This window comes from Urocitellus parryii, chromosome 5, assembly GCF_045843805.1.
Source record: "Urocitellus parryii isolate mUroPar1 chromosome 5, mUroPar1.hap1, whole genome shotgun sequence".
NCBI lineage: Eukaryota > Metazoa > Chordata > Mammalia > Rodentia > Sciuridae > Urocitellus > Urocitellus parryii.
Window position 1 is genome coordinate 202,394,629 of NC_135535.1, and position 23,769 is coordinate 202,418,397.

The 23,769-nt window shown below is 35.7% G+C and overlaps 1 protein-coding gene across 10 annotated transcripts in view; it reads right to left on the minus strand.

Moving 5' to 3' along the window:
* Ate1 (arginyltransferase 1) overlaps positions 1 to 23,769 on the minus strand; it is a 142,808-nt gene that overhangs the window by 62,861 nt on the left and 56,178 nt on the right. For all 10 annotated transcript variants that reach the window (XM_026384172.2, XM_077799164.1, XM_026384177.2 and 7 more), the window contains 2 exons: positions 18,535 to 18,716; positions 7,691 to 7,790 (listed from right to left, as the gene is read on the minus strand). In XM_026384172.2, coding sequence (XP_026239957.2) covers positions 7,691 to 7,790; positions 18,535 to 18,716 — 282 coding nt within the window. The remainder of the gene's footprint in view (positions 1 to 7,690; positions 7,791 to 18,534; positions 18,717 to 23,769) is intronic.

Sequence of the window (23,769 nt, forward strand, 5' to 3'; positions counted from 1 at the left end):
CGGACACAACATCTTTGTTGGTATGTGGTGCTGAGGATCGAACCCGGGCCGCACGCCAGCCAGGCGAGCGCACTACCACTTGAGTCACATCCCCAGCCCCTCATTTTTTAAAATAATCAAATAGTTTTTAAGTGTATGAGCAGAGGTCAAAGAAAGCTAGTCTAATTATCAAAATCTAAGCTTTACATGCAAATAGCAAACATTTGGAAAGCATAGGAAACCCCATTTTTTTTAAAAAAAAAAAAAGCTTGAACAAACTAAACAAGTTAAAAAAAAAAGCTATTTGCTAGCATGAACAGAAAAGGAAAAAGAAAAAAAGGCCTCTATATAAATCTTGAGATATGAAATTAACCAAATATGAGACTTTTTAAAGAACAGTACATCAAAGATAAAATGACAGGAAACTAAAGTAAAATTAGATTAATAAATATGAATATCACTATGCACAAAATTAAAACCTGATCAAAGGCCAAAAGGACTCATTTTTTTAAAGATTCCTTTTTTTCCCTGAAATATCTCGGTTCAAAGATAATATATAAAGACAGAAACATGTTTAAACCTATGGAACCCTTAAAAAAGAAAACTTTATGTAAATATATGTAAACTAACATCTCTGTTAAAAAAAATGCTGGCTCTTGGGCAGAATGAACAGTAAATTATTCAGATGCTCGCCCTCTGTATTGGAAATGAGAAGGGAGGAGCACTTCTTCAATTAACTTGCTCTAAGTTAATTCATCTCCTTCCAGTGAGGGGCTCACACAAAGACACAGAACTCTGACAAACGAAATGTGTAAAGCTGGTTAGATGGTTTTCTGGTAAGGATTTCCAAGCAAGCATGCAAGCAAATAAAAAACAACACATGTCAGTGAGGACATTGAAAAACTGAAATCCCTACACACTACTGGCAGAAATGTGAAATGATAGAGAAAAGTATGGTTCCATATAATCCAACAATTCCACTTCTGGGTATATATCCAAAAGAATTCAAAGCCAGGTCTTGAACACATTATTACACACCCAGGTTCATAGCAGCAGTACTCACAATAGCCAGAGGGCAAGGGGCAACCCAGGTGCCCAAAATGGATGAATGGTTAGACAAAAGGTGGTATATATACACAACGTAGTATTATTTATCCTTAAAAAGGAAAGAAATTCTGACACATGCTATAACATGGATAACCTTGAGAACACTAGCTAAATGAATAAACCAGTAGCAAAAATACAAACTGTATTATTCCATTTATATGATGCACCAAGAGTAGTCTTAGGGGCTGTGGAGAGGAAGACATGGGAGTTACTACTTGATGGGTACAGGGTTTGGTTTTGCAAGATGAAGATTCCCAAAGGTGGGGGTGAGGTGGTTACATAGTAATGTGAATGTACTTAATGCCTCTGAATGGTGCACAAAAAAGCAAGTGAGGGTAGTTATTTTAAATAACAACCAAAAAATAGGAAAGCATATTGTATCCTGATTCAAGTCACTGCCAATGGCCTGAGATGCCTGAATAGGCAGCAACCACCTCAGAAGTGTGTGAAAGCATACCAAGAGGATGAGACACAAGTAGAAAGAGCTCCTCCAATGAGAATCTCTGACACTGAAAATATCATTTCCACTCATTTCAGCCAGTTCCTGACTCCCCAAACCAACAGTAAATTGTGCCGAAATATCACCAGGTACATTCAAATGGCCACAATTGCCTTAATAGTGATTATGCACAATGACAACACAGCCTGTCAAAACACTCTCCTTTTACTGATGACTGTTCACTGGTTCTCATGAAACTCTTCTGTAACTATCCTATGCCTGACCTCTAAGACTATGTTCACAGACAACACACCTGACTATGAAATGTTTACATAAATCAACTTTTATTTCAAATGCACACATATTTATATACATATACATGGAACAGTAAATCAAAAGAATTCAATAAAAACATTTTAGGGAATATGATGCACAAGAATATAACTGCTATACAGCAATTAAAAACAAATAGATAAATAAAGACAAGGAAGAGCAGTAGAGAAGAGGAAGGGAAAGACAGGGAGATGGGAGGGGAGGGGAAAAGGCAGCACTGGGGCCTGAAATAAGACAAATGCAATTTCATACATGTATGATTATGTCAAAATGAACCCAGCTATTATGTACAGTTATAGCGCAACAATAAAAACATAAAAAGGAATGCAACTTATAAACAAGCAACCTATGAGTACTTACAAGAATTTACTGTAGCACATGTTGTTCATGGAACTCTGAAGATGATGATTTCTGTCTTGCAATAATCATCATTAACAAGGCAAGAAAAATCAAACCTGTCTACAGGTTCAGATGCCTGCAGGCCCAAGTCAGGGTATTATATGCAATGCCTTATAAAAATGGATTCTCATGAACCAAAGGAACTCATCTCTAGATATGACTACACATGGAAATTAAGTGATGCCCAAACTCTCACTTTGACCATCAGAAACTGCTTAGGTCAGTTTGGCCCCAGTCAGGATAGGAGCCTTGCCAGCTCGACACAAGATAAAGGTGATTTCCACAGCTATGCCACACATTTCATCATCCACTGCTGAGTAACAAACCACTCAAGACTCAGTGGCTTCAAACAATAATTTAATATTCCTCCTGATTCTGGAGGGGTTTCTCTGTTGGTGTCTGGGGTTCCATCATGCAATGAGTTGGTTAGAAACTTGGCTGGACTGAAACATCCACAATGGCCTCAGGTATCATAGGCAGCCTCTCTTCAGCAGGGTAGCCAGACCTTTCACCTTATGGCTGGCTCCAAAGACAGAAGTAGAGACAGATGCCGGTTCTCTTAAGCCCACAGTCTGGAAATCCCAGATAGTTGCTTTCATGATATCCACTAATCAGTCAGTGCAAGGCACCAGGCCAGTCCTATCCAGGGTGAGAGCCCTTGGGCTGAGCTGGGTGTAGCAGCATTCACATACAGGAGAGGGGGCAAGAGGAAGTGATGGCAGACACTTTTGGGAGCCCTCTACCAAAGGACTGTCTTCTCTAAACACATGGACCCACCACTTCAGCTAATTACTGAAGAACAGAGAGAGGGTATAAATACTGTGATTTATTTTACATGAGATAACAGTATAGACTGTAACTTACTAAGTCCAAAGCTACATAAGAAAATCCAAACGAAACATTCATCTAGTTTCATGTACAACTCAATGTCGTATGGTACTACCTTCATGCACTGTACTGTAAATACCTCCAGCCCTCCATAGGCCATTAGGGAGGAAACCAAATCTAGACTCAACAGCTGTCCGGCACGTACCAGGCACCTAACAGACTGTTCCTTCTTAGTTATCAAAAGTGTCCCTATTAAAAAATACAGATTTCTTTTTTCCTTAATATCAGACAGAAAACACTTGTAGATTTTTCCATGTAAATTTCAAAATGTGGCAGAAATATGCTACTGCTAATACTTTAAACAGTTATATGCTAAGAAAAAAAATAGTTTTAACTATACTGTAGATACATGCTAAATTTATCTTGAAAATCAGAGATTTAGGGGCTGGGATTGTGGCTCAGCAGTAGAGTGCTCACCTAGAACATGTGAGGCCCTGGGTCCGATCCTCAGCACCACATAAAAATAAAATAAAGATATTGTGTCCAACTACAAGTAAAAAATAAATATTTAAAAAGGAAAATGAGAGATTTCATAATCATGTGCAATATATTTCCTGGGAGTTCTTTTGTTGTTGGTGGTAGTCTCAAATTCTAGACCTTCAACTTGCAATGAGAAATACTCATGCTTAGACCAACACTTGTCTTACAACTTTGGATGGCTCATTTTCTAACTGAAAAGACCTATTTTAATAAGCAGATATGGGGTCTGGGATGTGGCTCAAACGGTAGCGTGCTCGCCTGGCATGCGTGCGGCCTGGGTTCAAGCCTCAGCACCACATACAAACAAAGATGTTGTGTCTGCCGAAAACTAAAAAATAAGTATTAAAAAATTTAAAAAAAATTAGCAGATATTTTCTTCTTTGGGAACTGATAATTCTCATTTGCTCAAAATATTTTTTAAAATCCTTAAGTGCAGCAAAAATATCCCTCAGTTACCTAAGATTACTTAAGTCTAATCATAATGCAATGAAAACAACTTTTAAAAACAATCTAAAAATCAACATCAAAATGTTTTTAAGGACCCAGAAGTGTTCAAAAACAATAATTCCAGGAAAATGATGGCTTTACAAAATTTAGTGTTAAAAATTTCTTATCATCTCACAAATATCTACAAAAAAAAACCTAACAATACTACAAAATTTAAGAATCATCTCTCCCAAGAAGATAAAATATGAATACAATACACTGGAAAAATTAAATACTGCTTGGATGGCTTATTTGAGTCCCAAATAGTCTTTTCACTGTGGGCTAGAACCTAGTTTTACAGGTTTTGATAGTGTTTCCAAATTCCAAACAGATACTGATTTGAAAGATTGGGAAATGAGAGATTAGAGTCCCTGAAAACCTAAGTTATTCTTAAATTTTTTCCATGGTCTTCATACTTTTTACTCACTATTATGGATATCTTAAAGATTATCTAACAAGTAAGAAACCTTAGGTTTAGTAGTATTTACAAAGAACTCTGACGAATATTAAAACACTGGAAAGTGCCAGTGCACCTTATTAGGTAGGCACATTTCCAATAACCTAATGTGCAGATCTTTTAGCAAGTTAGCAGCACTATACAGAATCACAAATTGAAATTGCCAATTCGTGTACTTACTTTGTTTCCAAACCTTATTACTTCTTGGAACCTAACTCAAGTACTTTGTATATAAACTTGCTAACACTGATTATGTTTTCAGGCTATTTACATTGTTGACAACAGACCCCACAACCACCACCACCACAGACACAACCCACACGAGAAACATCCACAGCAAGACCCACTGACCCAATGATGGCGACTGCTCCTGCCAGACTGAACAGCACAGAAGGCATTTTTAAAATCCTTAGTTTACACAGAGATATGAACTGACTTCAATTTCCAGCAGAGTTCTTTTTAGGAAGACTAGAGAACATAAAACATTTAATCTGGACCACAGCCAAAAAATCTTGAGTTCAACATCTTCATGAAGAAAAATAAGATGGACACCATTATCCTAAGTACATGTATAAAGTCATGAATGGTGTGAATCTACTTTGTATACACCCAGAGACATGAAAAACTGTGCTCTATATGTGTAATGTGAATTGAATTGCATTCTGCCATCATATATAACAAAATAGAATTTTTTAAAAAGCCAAATTTATAGAAAGAACAAAATGATAATACTAGGGGCTGGGGGGTGGTTAAAATTGAGTGTTGTTCAAAGTGTAAAAACTTTCAGTTAGATAGAAAGAATAAGTCCAAAATACCTATTGCAGAACATGAAGATTGTAACTACAAACAATGCATTATATACTTGAAAATTACTAAGACAGCAGATTATGTTTACCACAAAGAAGAATGTGAAGTAAAGCACATGTTTTTTAGCTTGATTTAACCATTTCACAATGTACACATACTTTGAAGCATCATGCTGTAAAATATAAATATATGTAATTTTATTTGTAAATTAAAATATAAATTCAGGAAAAAAATAAAGAAAAAGGGATGATGAAATTAGATTAATTCCACTAGTGACAAGTGTGTGTGTGTGTGTGTGTGTGTATAAAGAAATGGATTAAAATACAGAGCAATTTAGAATTTAGTTAGACAAAAGGAAAGTACAAGAGAAAGGCTCTAACACTAAATATATAAACTAGGCATTTAACACTGTGACATTAAAGATGAAGGCTAAAAGATGAAGTCCCTGAGTCTGGTATAAATACTTATGTTTAATGGGTCATGTGCAAGTACTCCTTGAAGGAGAGCAGCCAGAGCTTTCCCTGAGGCTTGTAATTGTATTAAAATATATGAATATTTGAGTTTTCTCCCCTGAACTAAGTTAGATTTGGTATTGTAACAAGGATAGTAAGCTAAGAGAAAATACTAATAAAATTAGTAGCAAGTTAAGTGTTTGGGGGCAAACAGAGATACAGTCATGTTTTTCCTTCTGCACAGAACATTTGTTTAAGCCTATCAAGTAAAACAATAATCAGGTATACAGATTATTTTTGAAGGCAACCAAATCCAAAAGCTATCTACCTACAATGTATGCTTAAATATGAGCTCAAGAGAGAACTCCCAAATACCTGTGGGACACCTTAATCAGACTACTACAAGGGACTGTCAAAACCCAGCGAAGTTCAATGCTCTATGTTCATCCTTCTCTCAAAGCCAGCCTTACTTTTAGAATCCATAATTTCTGAAAATGGAACCATCAGTCACTTGATACTTAACCTCAAATCTTTAAAACCATGATCATGTGAACAATCACTAAGTTATATGAATTATTCCTTTGAAGAATTGGGGGGGGGGGCAGGGAATTTAAGAGATATATCAACCAAATATAATGTATGTCCTTTGTTTGAGTCCTAAACCAAACAAATTTACTGTGAAAAGCATTATGAAACAACTAAGGAAATATGAACATTGATAAGGGAAATATGAACATTGATGACATTTGGAAACATTGTTAATACTTTTTAGGTGTGAAAAGCACCCTTACAATTTAGAAATAAATACACACTAAAATATTTACAAATGAAAGGATCTCTTTGATTTGGTCCAGATGAATTCATAAGAAGGTAGAGATGAGGATGGGATAAAGGAACAATGAAAAAAATGTGTGAATAATTGCTGAAGCCAGATAATGGGCACACAGGGGCTCCAGGATACTTTTTATTTATTTCGGCATGTTTTAAAAATTCTTATGATTTAAAAAATCATATTTCTGCATGTGGACAATTTATATATTTTATTTATACAGCTCTCTGACGTGTGACCCATCAAGATTCCAGTTGCCTGTGTTCCTTGGACCACATTTCAGGGTCCTTCCTACTCCTCATTACTCTCCCTCCTATGAGTACATCACAGGCACTGTTACTGGCTCCTTCATGCTTCTCCATCATACCTTCCCTCTTTTTTTTTTTTTTTGGTGGTGATGGTGCTGGGGATTGAACCCAGGGCTTTATGCATGCGAGGCAAGCACTCTACCAACTGAGCTATACTGTCAGCCCAAACCTTCCCTCGTCTTGAGCCCTTCCTTTTCTCCTCTTCCATACCTTGTGGAGCAAAACCCCACATCCTCCCAGGCCACTCACCCACCAAAGCAACACCTGGTTTTATGTTAAATGCCCCCAGCTCCACCTAGACCACAAGTTCTAGGTGGAAGATTCATGCGTGCATCTTCCTGCACCTGCAGAGCTAATAACACCAACTGTGCTGGTGGTAGTGGTGGTAGTCACGGCGGGTGGAGGAAGAATCTGCTCCCTGCACTGCTCAGTCCTCCACTAGTACGTAGCAAACATCAAAGAGTTTCACTAACAAGAATCATAAAACCCTTTTTAAAAGGAAATTCTGAAATATGCTTGAATCTCATAATGGATTATAAAGTAAGAGCAATAGAAACTGTGGTTCTCATTATAGAAAGTTTACTTTTTGAAGCAGCAAAGAGATTTACTTATTAACCCATTCATCCCTCCTTCAAAGCTCCAAATCCTGTGCCTTGAGATAAAAATTTTATTAAAGATTCATTTTTATATAATGAAAACAGACACACATACACAAATTAACTTTACCTTATATTTCATCTTGGGACATGAATGTATGTAAAAACCCATATAGTAGTAGCAGAGTTGAGATGTTTTCTCCTGAAGTTGCCTAGTAAAAGCAATTTCTCTGCCAAAAGAAAAAGAAAGATGAAGATACAGTTAACTTTAACTTAAATTTTCAAAACAAAAACAATGATATAATCTGATAATAAATATTTTTTCAAATCTGATATTTATAATAAAAAAAATCCAAATCTTGAAAGAAAAATAATTTTCAAAACACTCTAAGATAATTTTTTTATTAAAGAGATACCCTATAATCCTCTAAAACTATTTTAAGCAAATATACTTAAGTTCAGGTTTCACTCTTCATTAGGCAAAACAGTTGATGCAAAATTCAAGAAGCATAAAATTAAACTGATCTACAGTGTCACATTATTCATTATGCTGGAATTCTCAAAGAATATGAGCTTAGCAGGTTAAAGATAGTTAAACAGAGCAAATTTGAGAACATTCAAAAGCTAATAAGTTTCAGAAAGAATAACTACTATTATGCCCATTTACCTGCAAACATTTTCAGCTGTATGAGACATATAACTCATTCCCGTATCTACATGCAAATCTGATACATGTTTTCCCTAAACAAGAGAGGGAAATACTATGCTCTCACACCATGTTTCCTGTTTGTTGGCATAGGCAAGGGCTGCCTCAACAAAGAAGTTGCCATGGTGTTCGCTGCAATGCCTTGGCGTGGCATGGTTATAATTTAAATCCAGAAAGATCTTGGCACAGAATTTTCACCCTACTTGCCCAGCTAAATGACTTGTTGTATCTGAGAGTTTTAAGTAAAACCTAAATACATTTCTAATGCATGTTTCTACATTTGTTTCTTGAAGGCTTTCTTTCTTTTGTTCACTTTTAGAATCAGTGGATGCTTGAAATTTAGAAGAAATATAATATTTAATGGAATATTCTGTGTATTTTTAATTCAAATTTAAATCTTTGAAAGACTGTTACCTCCCCAAATTCAAAATATTTCTAAATCCAAGCCAAATAAACACAGTAAATCTTACTATTCCTAGAACTAATACACTTTCAAGATTCAACCAAGAAAATATATGGATACAAGCAAATATGAGACCACCCAACCCCTTGAAAGGTACTCCTTTACTTGGTTCTGCTCATCTCAGTTCAGTGCATCACTATGATCCCAAATCTATGAGTCATTCATAACCATTCTTTTTCTCTCTTCCCTATGCCCAATCCATCAGTAAATCATGTGGATTCTGTCTTCAAAATATACCGATTCTGGCCACCTCTTATCACCTGCATCTCAGATATTCTAGTCAAAGCCACCATTTATGTCTCCTCTGGATGACTACAAGTAGTCAATTGGCTTTTCTGTTTCTACTCTTGACTCTCCACTATCTCCAGAGCCAAATAACCTTTTACAGTACTAAATCAGATCAGGTAACCACCCTAGTCACCCGATCCTGTACTGGATAGTATCAAACATAGATAAAATCCAACCTCCTACCATGACCTGGCTCCACTGGCCCCTCTCTGTCCTCCATGTAAAACACTCTCTATGTCCTTCCCTAACCTTAGCCAGAGAGACTTCTGTTTCTTCTGATTCCCCCAGGGCACTTGGACTTGTGATCCCTTTCTCTGGACTTCTACCCTTAGAGTTTTATAAAACTGGTTCCTTTTCCTCTTCTGCTCCTAATATGTCACCTGTTAATAGAAGTCTTTCCTGATTTTATTTTGTCACAGTGCTATGAAGAATCTAAAATTAAGTTGTCTGTTTTCTAATCTATTATTTACTTTGACCAACTGGAAGCCCTTGTCTATCTTATTCATGTCTATGAAGGGTGCCAAGACACACAGATTAGATTCTGTGCAAGTAAACATGTTAAACGTATTGGTTGCATCACTAAACTTCATCTTCTTAAAATATAGAGTAATGCCAAGCTCATTATCTTCAATTCAAATACTTTTAACATCTGCAGTTTAAGTTATACAAAAATCTACAAGTATAGAACTCTATATTGACTATAGGATTGCTTAAGAAACTGGAAAACTACCCAAACAGCTTCCACCAAAATGTGTTAAAATCAGTAACACAATTGGCAATGTGGAACCTACTCTCCAATTGTGCTCTATGTTAGTCTCCTCTTCTACAGACTCAGCTATTCCCTTCAAGAGCACCAAGGTAGCACAGGGCTGCAGTGCAGAGGCATCTCCCCACTGCTCCTCTGCTTCCTCGCAGCTCTATAGTTCTAGGCTTGGCGAGAGACACACCAGACAGAACTCCTTCCAATCTTGCTGGAAATGATGACTATCTCGAATGCACCAGGATAATTAAACATCTCTCAGTTTACTGAGCCATAAATATTTCATCAATAGGCCAGGATTTATTATGTGGGATTAAATATTATTTTTAATATCCATCTGAGAGGTCTGGAAAAATTCACAAATATGCATTGTAAAGTGATAGATATAAGAATTAAAACAAAAAAGAAAATGGCAATCATTTAAAAGCAAATAATTCTGATATAAATAAAATACATCCTTTCTAAAATAAATACAAGCTTCAAAAGTTATATAAATTTCTGAAGTTTTAAAATGTAAATAATCTAAATTATCAGTTCTAATTCAAGTGAAATCCAAATGAGCTATGAATATCTTATATTATATAAAACAAATGCAATTACACAAGAAAAATAAAAGATTAGTAAAGATCAGATATAAATATTGTATAATTGTGAATTTGTTATAAATTGGTATTAAAAGAAAAGCCAGATTGGAAATACTTGATGGAGAACTTTTTTATTTTGTGAACCACTGAAACATATGCAAATATAAAAATCAATTCTTTTTTTTTTTTTTTTAAATCAAATTGCTGCCAGGCGAGGTGGAACACACCTGTAATCCTAGCGGCTTGGGAGGCTGAGGCAGGAGGATTGCAAATTCAAAGTCATCCTCAGCAATGGCAAGGCGCTAAGCAACTCAGTGAGACCATAAATAAGTCTCAGTGAGTCTCTAAATAAAATGCAAAATAGGGCTGGAGATGTGGCTCAGTGGTTGAGTACCCCTGAATTCAATCCCCAATAGTGCTCCCCCCCCAAAAAAATCATACTGCTTAGACAAAAAACAAACAAAACCCAAAACAAACAGACAAGTACTATATGATGTATATTGAATTGGATCCATAGCACAACTTAACAATGAGACAAGAGCGCAGGGGGAAATGCTGGAACCCAACTCAGAGAGTCAGCATTCAGGTGAAACAAAGACTAGTGATTTATTAGAAGTCAGAAGAAGAAAAGCAGAAATGGACCACACCAGCACCCAGTCTACAGGACTGATGATGCAGCACCATGAACAGGCTGAGTGGGTGCTTTCACACAGAGATGTACCCCTGGCACAGAAGACAAAGTATAACAGAAAGCACTTCACTAAACAGACCCTTGCATAACAGTGGAATAGATCCACTCTAGAAGATGGACCAATCTCAGTACAGAAACAGAGAAAAAATAATTCAAAAAGTTGGCTACTAGAATTATCAATTAGTTTTTTAAAATCTAAAAAATAAACTAAGGGATAAAAATAAAGGATATGAAAGAGCATTTCAATAAAGAGATATTCTTAAAAAATAGTGCAAAAAATTCTATATTCGGATGGCAAAAGACAAAAAGTAATAAGAAACTGTAATCACAATATACAAGAATTCTGGGACAACATTAAGAAAGTTAACTTAAGGCTTATAGGTATTAAAGGAGAGAAACAGGCTAATGATACTGACAATAGAAAATCTTCCAAACCTGGGAAATGAGATGAACATTCAGATGTTGGAGGCATTTAGAACCTCAAATAGACAAAACCAAAAAATAGTCTGAGACACATTATAGTTAAAATGAAAAAAAAAAACAAGAACAAAGAAAGAATTTTTAAAGCTGCAAGAGAGAAACTCCAAACCAATCAGAATAACAGCAGGTTTTTCACAGAAATCCTAAAGGCCAGGAGGACTTGTATTTCAAGTCCTCAGAGAAAATAACAGCCAAGCTAGACTGCCACAATCAGCATCAAAGGAGAAATTTTAAATCAGAATCAAAGGAGAAATTTCAAAATTCCAAGATAAGCATAAACTAAAAAAATTCTTGACTTCTACAGAACACTGCAGAGAATATTTAAAGAAATTCTATACACACAAGAAGATAAAAACAACCGAGAGATCAAGAGGAATAAATCTCGGGGCTGGGGACGTGGCTCAAGCCGTAGCGCTCGCCTGGCATGCATGCGGCCTGGGTTCAATCCTCAGCACCACATACAAACAAAGATGTTGTGTCCGCCCAGAACTGAAAAATAAATATTAAAAAATTCTCTCTCTCTCTCTCTCTCTCTCTCTCTCTCTCAAAAGAAAAAGAAGAAGCCACGTTGGGGGCTGGGGCTCAGCGGTAGAGCGCTTGCCTAGGAAGTTCCAGGCCCTGGGTTCGATCCTCGGCACCACATAAATAAATAAAATAAAGATATTGTGTCCAATCACAACTAAAAAAATAATTTTAAAAAAAGAGGAATAAATCTCATTAGAAGAAGAAATAGGCAAATGAGAATTAGGATCAAATCAAACATTAAGACAAAATGTCAGGAAATAATACATACTTCTCTATAAAAACAATGCAAATACTCTCAAATCTTCAATTCATAGGCATAGACTGACAGACTGAATTAAAAAACAAGATATAATTGCGTGTTGCCTGCAAAACACACCTCACAGGCAAAGACATCCAGACTGAAAGTAAAAGGATGGAAAATTATATATAATTACAAATGGGAATCCAAAGGCAAGCAAAATTAGACGGGACAAAAAAGGTCACCGCTACATACTGGTAAGGGGAACAATTCAACAAGATAGAACAGTGGTAAATATTTAATGCCCCAAATATACACTATTCAACATAAATGCTCAGATATGCCCCAATATAATAATTGTGGTGATTTCAATACACCTATCTCAAAACTGAAATCAACAAAGTTACTACAGAGTTGAAACAAGATATAGATCAAATGAACTTAACACATTTACAAAATATTTCACTCAACAACAGTTGAATATACTTTCTTTTCAGCTACTCACAGTTTTCTAACAGATCAAATTTTAAGCAACAAAGCAATTCTTAGCAAATACAAAGAAGCAGAAATAATTTCTTGCATCTAATCCAAACATAATCTTATGAAATTATAAATCAACAGCAAGAAAAACTACAGAAACTCTATATAAATACATGGAGATTGAATAACACACTTTTGAATGAAGAGCAGATCATCAACTAATCAGAGGAAAAATTTAAAAATTCTTAGACTCAAACAAGAATAGAAACATATTAGAAACTATGAGATACCGCAAAGTCCCCAGAGGAAAATTTATAGCTATGAGTGCCTACATTTGAAAAATCAGAAAAATCTCAAATAAATAACCTAGCGATACATCTCAAGATCTTAGTAAAACAATAACAAGTCAATCTCTACACCACAGAAATTATAAAGACCAGAGTTGAAATTAATGAAAACCATAATAAAAAAAACTACAAAGATTCAACATAAAATTCATTTTTTGAAAAGATAAACAAGATTGATAAACCCTTAACCAAGTGTGAGAAAACCCAAATAAATAAAAATAGAGACAAGAAAAGGGATTTACAACAGACATCAGTGGTACAACAGTTGAAATCCACAGTATCATTAGGGATTATTTTGAAATTCTAGAAAAAAAGGGACAAATTTCTAGACCTACCAAAACTTAACCCAGAGGACACAGGAAACCTAAAAAGACCAATAAAAAGCAATGAGATTGAAGCAGTAATAAAAACTCTTTCGATAAAGAATAACTTAGGATCAGATGAATTCACAATTGAATTGTACAAGTTCTTTAAAGAAGAACTAACATCAGGGCGCCTTATTCTACAAAACCAGAATGACCTATACCAAACCAGATGAAAACAAATCAAGAAAAGAAAATATCTTTAATGAGCATAAGTACAAAAATCCTTAACAAAATGTGTTTTAGTCAGCTTTTTCACCACTGTGACTAAAAGATTTGACTAGAACTATGGTAGAGAAGGAAAAGTTTATTTGGAGGCATATGATTTGAACGGTCTCAGTCCATCGACAGCCAGCTCCATTCCTTGGGAACATCATGGTGGAAGAGTATGGTGAAGGGAAGCAGCTCACATGGTGATCAGGAAGCAGAGACTCCACTTGCCAGATACAAAATATATACCTCAAACCTATGCCCCCCAATGCCCACCTCCTCCAGCCATACCCTGTCACTTTAGTTACTACTCAATTAATCCCTATCATGGCGTTAATTCACTGATTGGGTTAAGACTCTCACAACCCAATCATGTCTCCTCCGAACCTTCTTGCATTGTCTCACAAGTAAACTTCTGGGGGACACCTCACATCCAAACCATATCAACCTATAAATCAAATTCAACAACACATCAAAAATATCACACATCATGATCAAGGTGGTTTCATCCCACGGATGCAAGGATTGTTCAATATTCACAAATTGATAAATGTAATACACCCCATAAGTAGAACTGAGGTAAGAAACCACATGATGATCTCAATAGATGGAGAAAAAGCCTTGGACAAAAATTAACACCACTTCATGAAAAAAGCCCTTAAAAATACTAAGGACTTTTATCTAAACATAATATAGGCTAAATACAACCAATCTGAAGCCAATATCATATTGAAGGGGGAAAAACTGAAAGCATTTCCTCTTAAGTCAGGAGCAAGAAAAGAATGTCTATTCAATATAGTACTTGAAATTTTAGCCAAAGCAATTAAGCAAAAGAAAGAAATAAAAGGAAGAAAAAAAGAAATAAAAGAACAGGAAGAAATTAAATGATCCCTATTTGTAGATGACATAATTACCTGCAAAAGACCATAAAGACTCTAGAGCTGATAAGGACATTCAGCAAGTGGTAGGATACACAATCAACATACAAAAATCAATAGTTTTTCTATACACAAGTAATGAATCCAATGAGAAAGGAAAAAAAAGAAAACAAATCCATTCCAGCCTCATATTTATCTCTCTCTCTCTCTCTCTCTTTCTCTCTCTCTCTCTACACACACACAGGAATAAATTTAAACAAAGAAGTGAAAGACTTCTATGGCGAAATCTACAGAACACTGAATAAAGAAATAGAAGACACTAAAAGATGGAAAGAACTCTTACGTTCAAAAGTAGGAAGAATTAATAGCATCATTAATCTCTAGGATATATAAGAACTCAAAAAACTTAACAACAAAAAAAACAAATAACCCAATCAATAAATGGGCCAAGGAACTGAACAGACACTTCACAGAAGAAGAAATACAATTGATCAACAAATATATGAAAAGTGTTCAACATCTCTAGCAACTAAAAAAATGCAAATCAAAATATTCTAAGATTTCATCTTACTCCTGTCAGAATGGCAATCATCAAAAATACAGGCAACAATAAATGTTGTCGAGGATGTGGAGAAAAAGGTACACTCATACATTGCTGGTGGGACTGCAAACTGGTGCAACCACTATGGAAGGCAGTATGGAGATTCCTCAGAAAATTGGGAATGGAACACCATTTGACCTCAGCTATCTCACTCCTTGGTTTATACCCAAAGGACTTAAAATTAGCATACTATAGAAATGCAGCCACATCAATGTTTATAGCAGCTCAATTCACAATAGCAGGACTACGGAACCAACCTAGGTGTCCCTCAATAGATGAATGGATAAAGAAAATGTGGTATACATACTCAATGGAATATTACTCAGCTTTAAAGAAAAATGAAAATTATGGCATTTGACAATAAATGGTTGGAGTTGAAGAATATCATGCTAAGTGAAATAAGCCAATCCCTCAAAACCAAAGGCCAATTGTTTTCTCTAATATGTGGATGCTAATTCACAATAAGGCGGGGGGCACTAGGAAAGAATAGCATTACCTCAGATTAGGTAGAGGGAAGTGATGGGAAGGGAGGAGAGGAGATGTGGGGATAGGAAAGATAGTAGAATGAAACAGACATTATTACTGTATGTGTATATGTGACCACATGACCATGATTCTACAACATGTACACTCAAAAAAAATGAGAAATTGGGCTGGGATGTAGCTCAGCGGCAAAGCGTCTGCCTTGCATTCAAAAAGCCCTGGGTTTGACCCCCAGATCCAAAAAAGACAAAAAAAAGAACCCCACCAAAAAAAAATAAGATTAAAAAAAATGAGAAATTATATCCCCTCTATGTATGATATACCAAAGTACATAAATGCATGTTACTGTCATGCATAACTAGTTTCAAAAATTTTTTAAATTTTTAAAAAGATAACTGAAATGTAAGATTAAATAACAAAACAAACACTATTGAACCTTGGAAAAAATGGCCATATTAACCAAAAGTGATTCAGAGGTTAAATGTGATCCCCATCAAAATACCAATGATAGTCTTCACAAAACAAGGAGAGGGGGGAGTCATAAAACTCCTCTGAAAGAATAAAAGACCCAGAATAGCCAAGATATTTCTAACCAAAAAAAGCAATCCTGGCAGAATCACAATACCCAATTTTAAATTATATTACAGAGTTATAGTAACAAAAAAAAGAATGATACTGGCATAAAAAAGACACATAGAACCATGAAACAAAACTGAAGACAGAGACAAACCTACAGATATAGTCATCTGATTTTTGACAAATGTACCAAAAAACATACATTGGAGAAAAGACAATCTCTTTAACAAACAGTGTTGGGAAAACTGGACATCCATATGTAATCGAAAAACCTAGATTGCTATCTCTCACCCTGCTCAAAAGTCAACTCAAAATGGATCAAAGACCTATGAATAAAACCAGAAACTTTGAAACTGTTACACAAAAACTTAAGGGAAATGCTTCAACAACAACAAAAATTCAAATAAGGGAATTACTGACCAAACAAACACTTAAAGTAAGTACAAATGTTCACCTGTTTAGCCATCAGGAAAATGCAAATCAAAACTACACTGAGGTTCCACCTTACTCCAGTCAGAATGGCAATCATGAAAAATACAAATAACAATAAGCGCTGGTGAGGGAGCAGGGAAAAGGACCCCTGATACACTGATACACTGTTGGTGCAAATACACAGTAGAATAGCCAGTATGGAAGTCAGCATGGAGGTCTCTCAAAAAACTAAATATGGAACTACCACGTGATTCAACTGTACCACTCCTTGGTATCCATCCAGAAGAACTCAAAACAGCATACCCTAGAGGTAATGTGCATTCTCACATTTAATAGAAGCACAATTCATAATAGCTAAGTTCCAGTCTAGGAATCTGTCAACAGCTGAATGAGCTAAAAAATGTGGCACTGTTATAGTTTGGATGCAAGGTGTCTCCTAAAAGCTCACGTGTGAGATAATGCAAGAAGTTTCAGGCATATATACACAATGCAGTTTTATTCAACCAGAAAGACGAGCAAAATTATATCATTTGAAGAAAAAAAGGATGGAATTGGAAAGCATTTTGTTAAGCAAAGTAAGTCAGACTCAGAAAGTCAAGAGTCCTATTGTTTTCTCCCATGGAAGAAAAAAAAGAAGGGTAAAGAGAAGAAAAAGAAAAAAAATGATCTCACAAAAATACAAGGTAGACCAATAGGGCAGAGGAAGAAGGTCAGGGAAAGGGAAGGGGGGAAGGAAAGGGGAGGTACTGGGGAGTAAAACTGATCCAATTATGGTATGTGCATGTACAAATATATCACAATGAAAACCCACCATTCTGTATAATTAATATGCATCAATAAAAATGTTTTAAATCAAATTGATGATTTAGTTAAAAACATCAACTCTTCTACTTGTATAATTCAGAAAAAAGTACACATACACAAAATAATCTAGCAGTACATTTACCATGATGTAAAAATATGACCATCAACATAAAGAATGGGAAATAAAAAGAGAAAATTACAGGAGAAAAAGAGACTCAAGTACTCCCACACCAAAAAAAAAAAAAAAAAATTCCCTATTTTCCTCTCCTGCTCTACACATATACATACAGGAAAGCAAGAATAAAAATAGGAACAAATATTCTCATAAAGATCTCAATCTCCTTACCACTGGAAATGCTCGTGCTGCATTATATGTTTGCAGCATGGACACCATAGGGAAATCATCCTCAGATGAGGATGACAGATTCGGTCAGCCAGGAATTCCTGGTTCCTGTTCCATATACTCAGTCAGGTGCCCCATAATGACATTTCAGTCACCCAAGGACTACATACGTGACAGTGGTCCCTAAAGATTACACCACCTAGTGACACTGCAGCCATCTCAGTTTGTGTTAAGTACACTTTATCAAGTTCGTACAGAGTTCCTAACAAGGCACTTCTCAGAACATGTCCCTGGCCTTAAGCAATTGACTCTGTAACTAGATTTCTTTAAGCAGAATCATACTGTTTTAATCCATTTACACATTAATGACTTTTAATTAACAGTGAATATATATGATAGTGATGATAAGGGTATAAATATTATAACATCTAAGACAGATAAGTGGTTCTGCTGGAGGTGCCTAAGTAAATGCAACAAAAGCATCACTGAATACACTAATTTCTTATACACTTCAGAGTGCATGGAACATTAAAAAGCTAGATAGTGACCATCAAACAATGGCATCAGTTCTAACAGTGGTACTTTTAATCCCAAAATAGACTAAGAGGCTAACCATACCAACAAATTATTATACTGTCAAGTAAGATTTCTACTGTTATATAATAAAATCTAATCTGATGAGTAATCACTTGAAGTTCTATGTAATGCAAAAAGCAACCTTACCTTAAAGCAGAGTAGACACCCAGTGACAGAAATGAATAATCAGGATCATAGTACAAATACACAGATGAAACACAGTATGGAAGGATGTCAATCACCCCCACAGCAATGATCTTCCCATCAAGCCAGTATTGCTGGTGAAAGGAGCCATAACCACACTCTGGTCCATTAGGGGGATACTCTGCCTATGAAAAATAGATACACAAACATGAAGTTTGCCATTTTTCCTTATATTTAAAAAATCTCATAATTAATCTAGCAGACTTTTATTTTACTAAGTTAAATAAGTCCTAAAATGTCCCTCTTTGTTGCCTTCACCTTCCCCAGTTACACACTATGTTAAATAGCAAACCTTTTAACTTGTAGAAAACTGATGGAACAAAAGGATGAAAAGTAAAATCAAGAAAGGGTGAGATGGAGAGTACGGTTAGCAAGGACGGGGTTGCAGCTGGCCAGGGGGAATAACTTGAAAAGCTCTATAGCACAAGGCTGGGGACATGGCTCAATGGTGTACGCCTGCCTAGCATGCCCAAGGACCTGGTTCAACCCATAGTACCACGAAAGTGCTACAGCACAGCAGGTTACCTACGGCTGACAATAATTAAACAAGTATTTCAAAACAGCTAGTAGAGAGGATTTTACATAATTTTACATCATCTCAACAAAGAAATGTAATGTCTAAGGTGATATGGCAGATATGCCAATTATCCTAATTAGATCATTATACACTATGTACCTTGTTTTCAAACATTACGTGGTATCTCATAAATGTGTGTAATTACAATGAGTCAATTAAAATTCATTCAAAAAAAATTAAAGGACAGTAAGAAATCAACTTAAGTTTTCCTCAACTTACTTGTTTTAATATTTGAGAGTGAGAAATGCACAGGTTAAGTGAATTACTATGAAACTATATTCTTTTGTTCCACATGTAGGTTGAAAGGAAATTATGTGTGGGAGACAAACAACATAGAGGGCTGGGTGAGAACAGGAGAAGCGCTCCCATTAGGCCAACCAGGCCGGTTCTCTGATAACCACACCACTGAGAAGCCACATGACCCCATTACTTGTTCCAGGTAAGAGTTCCTGTGTACAGACAAAGAGCTATGGATACTTCTTGTTAGCTAAAGGTGAAAAAGGTTTCCTCATAATTATCATAATGCAACTATAACCACAAAGAAGAAATGCTGAAATTTCAGAGTGTGTATGTGTGTGTGTGTGTGTGTGTGTGTGTATATACATACATAAATATATATATTTTTTGTAAATTCAGCTAATAGGCATTTCACATTATAAAATAACACGATTTTAATTATAACTATTGACATAAAAATCATAAAATAAAATTTATGAAGTAACATTAAAGTCTTTATAATAGAGTTTGTAAATATTAGAAATTAACAAGTGAACAAATACAAATGTCTGGTACATCATTTTCATATATTTAAAACCACAGAAAATGTACATTGGCAAAGGTGGGGGAGGAATAGAGAAAAATAAAAAGAGCAGGTTTGCTAATATCCAAACTAGTAAAAAACAAAAAGAATATAATTCAATATTTCTTGTAAACAAATATCAGCAAATTCAATCCAACAATGTGCAGAAAGAATTATATGTTATGAACAAGAGTAATTTATTCTAGGTATTTGAGGCTGGTTAGAATAAGAAAAGCAATCATTAAGAGAGGGGGAGGAAGGAAAGTAATCAATGTAATCCATCCTATCCATGAGGCTAAAACAAGAAAAATAATATAATCATATCAACTGAAGCAGGAAATATGTTTAACAAAAATCTAACAGCTATTCATAACTAAAAACTCATACAAATGGGGAACTTGTTCAACTTGATATCAAATATACATAAAAAACCCTACAGCTAGTATCACACTTAATAAGAAACTAGATGCTTTCCCCTACTTAAGATCATGAACTAGGCAGGAAAATCCTCTCCCCCAACTCTTATTCAACATCAGACTTGAAATCCTAGCTAGTACCATGAGACAAGAAAAGAAAATAAAAGTTTTCAAAATGGGAAGAGGAAAAAAAAATCTGTTTATAGATGGCATAACTGTCTATGTAAAAAAAAAATCCCAAAGAACTAAAAGAAAAACTAGAATATTTGTTATTAGCAATCATTAAAAAGTACCAGAATGAGCCTAATTGCTGATATATACATAACTTCTATATATCAGCGATGTCTAGGATTGAAATTAAAAACTCGAATCATTAATTAAACCATGAAAAAAAATCCAGGTTTAAATCTAACAAAACATGTACAGAATCTATATGAAGAAAACCATAAAACTCTTACAGAAGGAATCAAAGAAGACCTAAGTAAAAGGAAAAATATTTGTTCATCGATTGGAAGACTCAACACTGTTAAGATTCAGTTCTTCTCAAGTTGATCTATACAGAGTGCAATCCCTATCAAAATCAGAGCAAGCTTTTTAAGGGATACTGACAAACTCATTTCTAAAGTTTATAGAGAGAGACAAAAGACCCAGAATAGCCAGCCCAATACTGAAGAACAAAGCTGAAGGGCTGATGCTAGCCCATGTCAGGGCTCAACCATAAAGCTATAATAATCAAGACAACATGGTAGTCCTGACAAAGTATTAGATAAATAGATCAACAGAACATAACAGATCTATAGAAATACAGTGAAGTGATCTGCCGCCGTCTGGCTGGGCACAATTCAGGAGCCACTTGTCAAAAGAAACAAACTTTATTTTTAGAACCACACACAGCACCACACAGCTCCTCAGGAAAAACCTTCAGGGCCCAACTGCCACCACTGGCTTCTCACAAGCCTCTCAACCTCCCCCACTCCTCCTGCTCTTGAGGCCGATTGGCTGGGTCGCGTGGGCGGAGCCAAAAAAGTCCCCCAATGAGCAGCTCCCTAGTCTGAAAGGGCGGGGAAACAGCCCAATGAGCATCACCGCAGAGGAACCAATCAGCTACAAGTTGCTGGGGCGCTGTGAGCCAATCATCAGCCGGCAGCTGGAAGTTTGCTGGCAGCTGGAAGTTTGCTGGGGCCCATTCGGCTGTGGCTCTCAACATCAATCTTTGACCAAGGAGTAAACATAATTCAATACAGAAAGGATAGTCTTTACAACAATGGTGCTTTAACAACTGGACATCCATATGCAAAAAAAAAAAAAAAAAAAAAAATCTAGACAACTTACACCTTTCACAAAAATTAACTTAAGCTGGGCCTGGTGGTGCACGCCAGTAATCCCAGTGGCTCAAGAGGCTGAGGCAGGAGATCGAAAATTCAAAGCCAACCTCAGCAATTTAGCGAGACATTAAGCAATTCAGAGAGATCCTGTCTCTAAATGGCATACAGTGGTCGAGTGCCAACCCCCAAGTTCAATTCCTGGTATCCAAAATAATGATAATAATAATAATAATCTCAAAATGGATTGCAGACCTAAATGTAAATTTCAAATCTGTAAAATTTCTGTATGACCTATCTCGAAGATATAATCTCAGCAACTGTGGGTTTGAGAACATTTTTAGATACAATACCAAAAGCACAATCCATCAAAATAAAAAGCTAGTAAGTTGCATTTTATAAAAATTTATAAAAAAAAAAACATGTTGAATAAAAAGAATAAAAAGTAAAGCCACAGAGTGAAAGAAAATACTACAGAAGATTTATCTGATAAAGGATTAGTACTCTCAAAATACACAAAATTTTTTTTAATTCAACAATAAAAACAAAACCCTATTTTAAAATGAGCAAAGATATGAACAACACTTAACTGAAAAAAATGTACAGATGGCAAGTAAGCATATGAAAAGATGTTCAGTATCATTTATCATTAGGGAATTCCAAATTAAAATAATAATGATGAGTGCTATACAACTATTAGAGTGGCTGAAATCCAAAAACAGTGCCAAATGCTGATAAAGACCAAGAGCAACAGAATCCTCATTCAAGGATAGCAGGAATGCACAGTGGTATGGCACTTAAATTTCTTATAAAACTAAAGTACCCTTTACCATACAAAACAGCAACCACACTCCTAGATGTTATTCTAGTTTGAAAACTTGTGTCATACAAAAACCCAAAACCTTGAAAGTGAATGTTTATAACTGTTTTACTCACAGCTGTTCAAAACTGGAAACAACCAAGATAACCTTCAATAGGTGAATGGAAAACAAACTGTGGTCCATCCATACAATGGAACAGTATTCAGCAATAAGAAGAAGGAAGCTCTCAAGGCAGACACATGCACACACACAATGAAGAAGCTTCAGATGCATATTGCTAGGTGAAAGACGTGAGTCTGAAAGGTTACAACCTGCACAAATTCACCTGGAATCCATAAAAGGAAAAAGCAGAGACCAGTAAAAAGATCAGTGTTACCAGAGTTTGGGAGTACTAGGGGAAGGATGAATAGATCAAACAGGCCTTTTAAGTGGTAAAATGATTCTATATATATGATACTATATCAGTAGAGAAGTCACATTATGTATTTATCAAAACCACAGAACTTTGCAACACAAAGAATAAATCTAAATGTATGCAAATTTCTAAAAAAATTACTTGGGAGTCTGGAGAACCATGAAGGCACACAGGCTGTGGTGAGAGAATCTAGCTAGATTACACAAGTGTGAAACAATCTCACTGAAAGGTGCTACAGGAACAAAGGCAAACGAACAGCATCTAAGGTGGCACTCCATCTGAGAAGGCTGCTTCAGTGAGGGTCTAGACTGACAGTCTGACACTGCTATATGAGCATCTGGAACTGAACAATTAAGTATATGGATGGTGGCTGGTAGGAGGCAGGTTTCTCACTGTTACAGTGGGATTTATAGATAAATAAGGGCTTGAAGGTTTAAGAATCAATTTTAGCTTAATATAAACACAAATGGTAATACCTGGAAATGTATATTATAAACATGTGCATATACACAAGTTAATACACACATTTTTTTTTTCCTGTCATCTGAGAGGGCTAAAGGAAACAGCATCCCACTAGCAACAGTACACCTAATGCCCAGACGTTCATCCTAATTCCATTCTGCAATCAAAGGAATGAGGGCTACTGGGAGAAATGGCTGGCTCTCAGACTGGAAGAGATATTCAAGATGAGCTTGGAGCATCTTATAGTGTCAAGAAGGTAAGGATGTACTCAAAAAACAAAAACAAAACTCAAACCCACATTGATGGAGACGTATCAAAGAAACACAGGAGTCAACTGAAAGAGCACCCCAATGCCGCAGTCCGGCT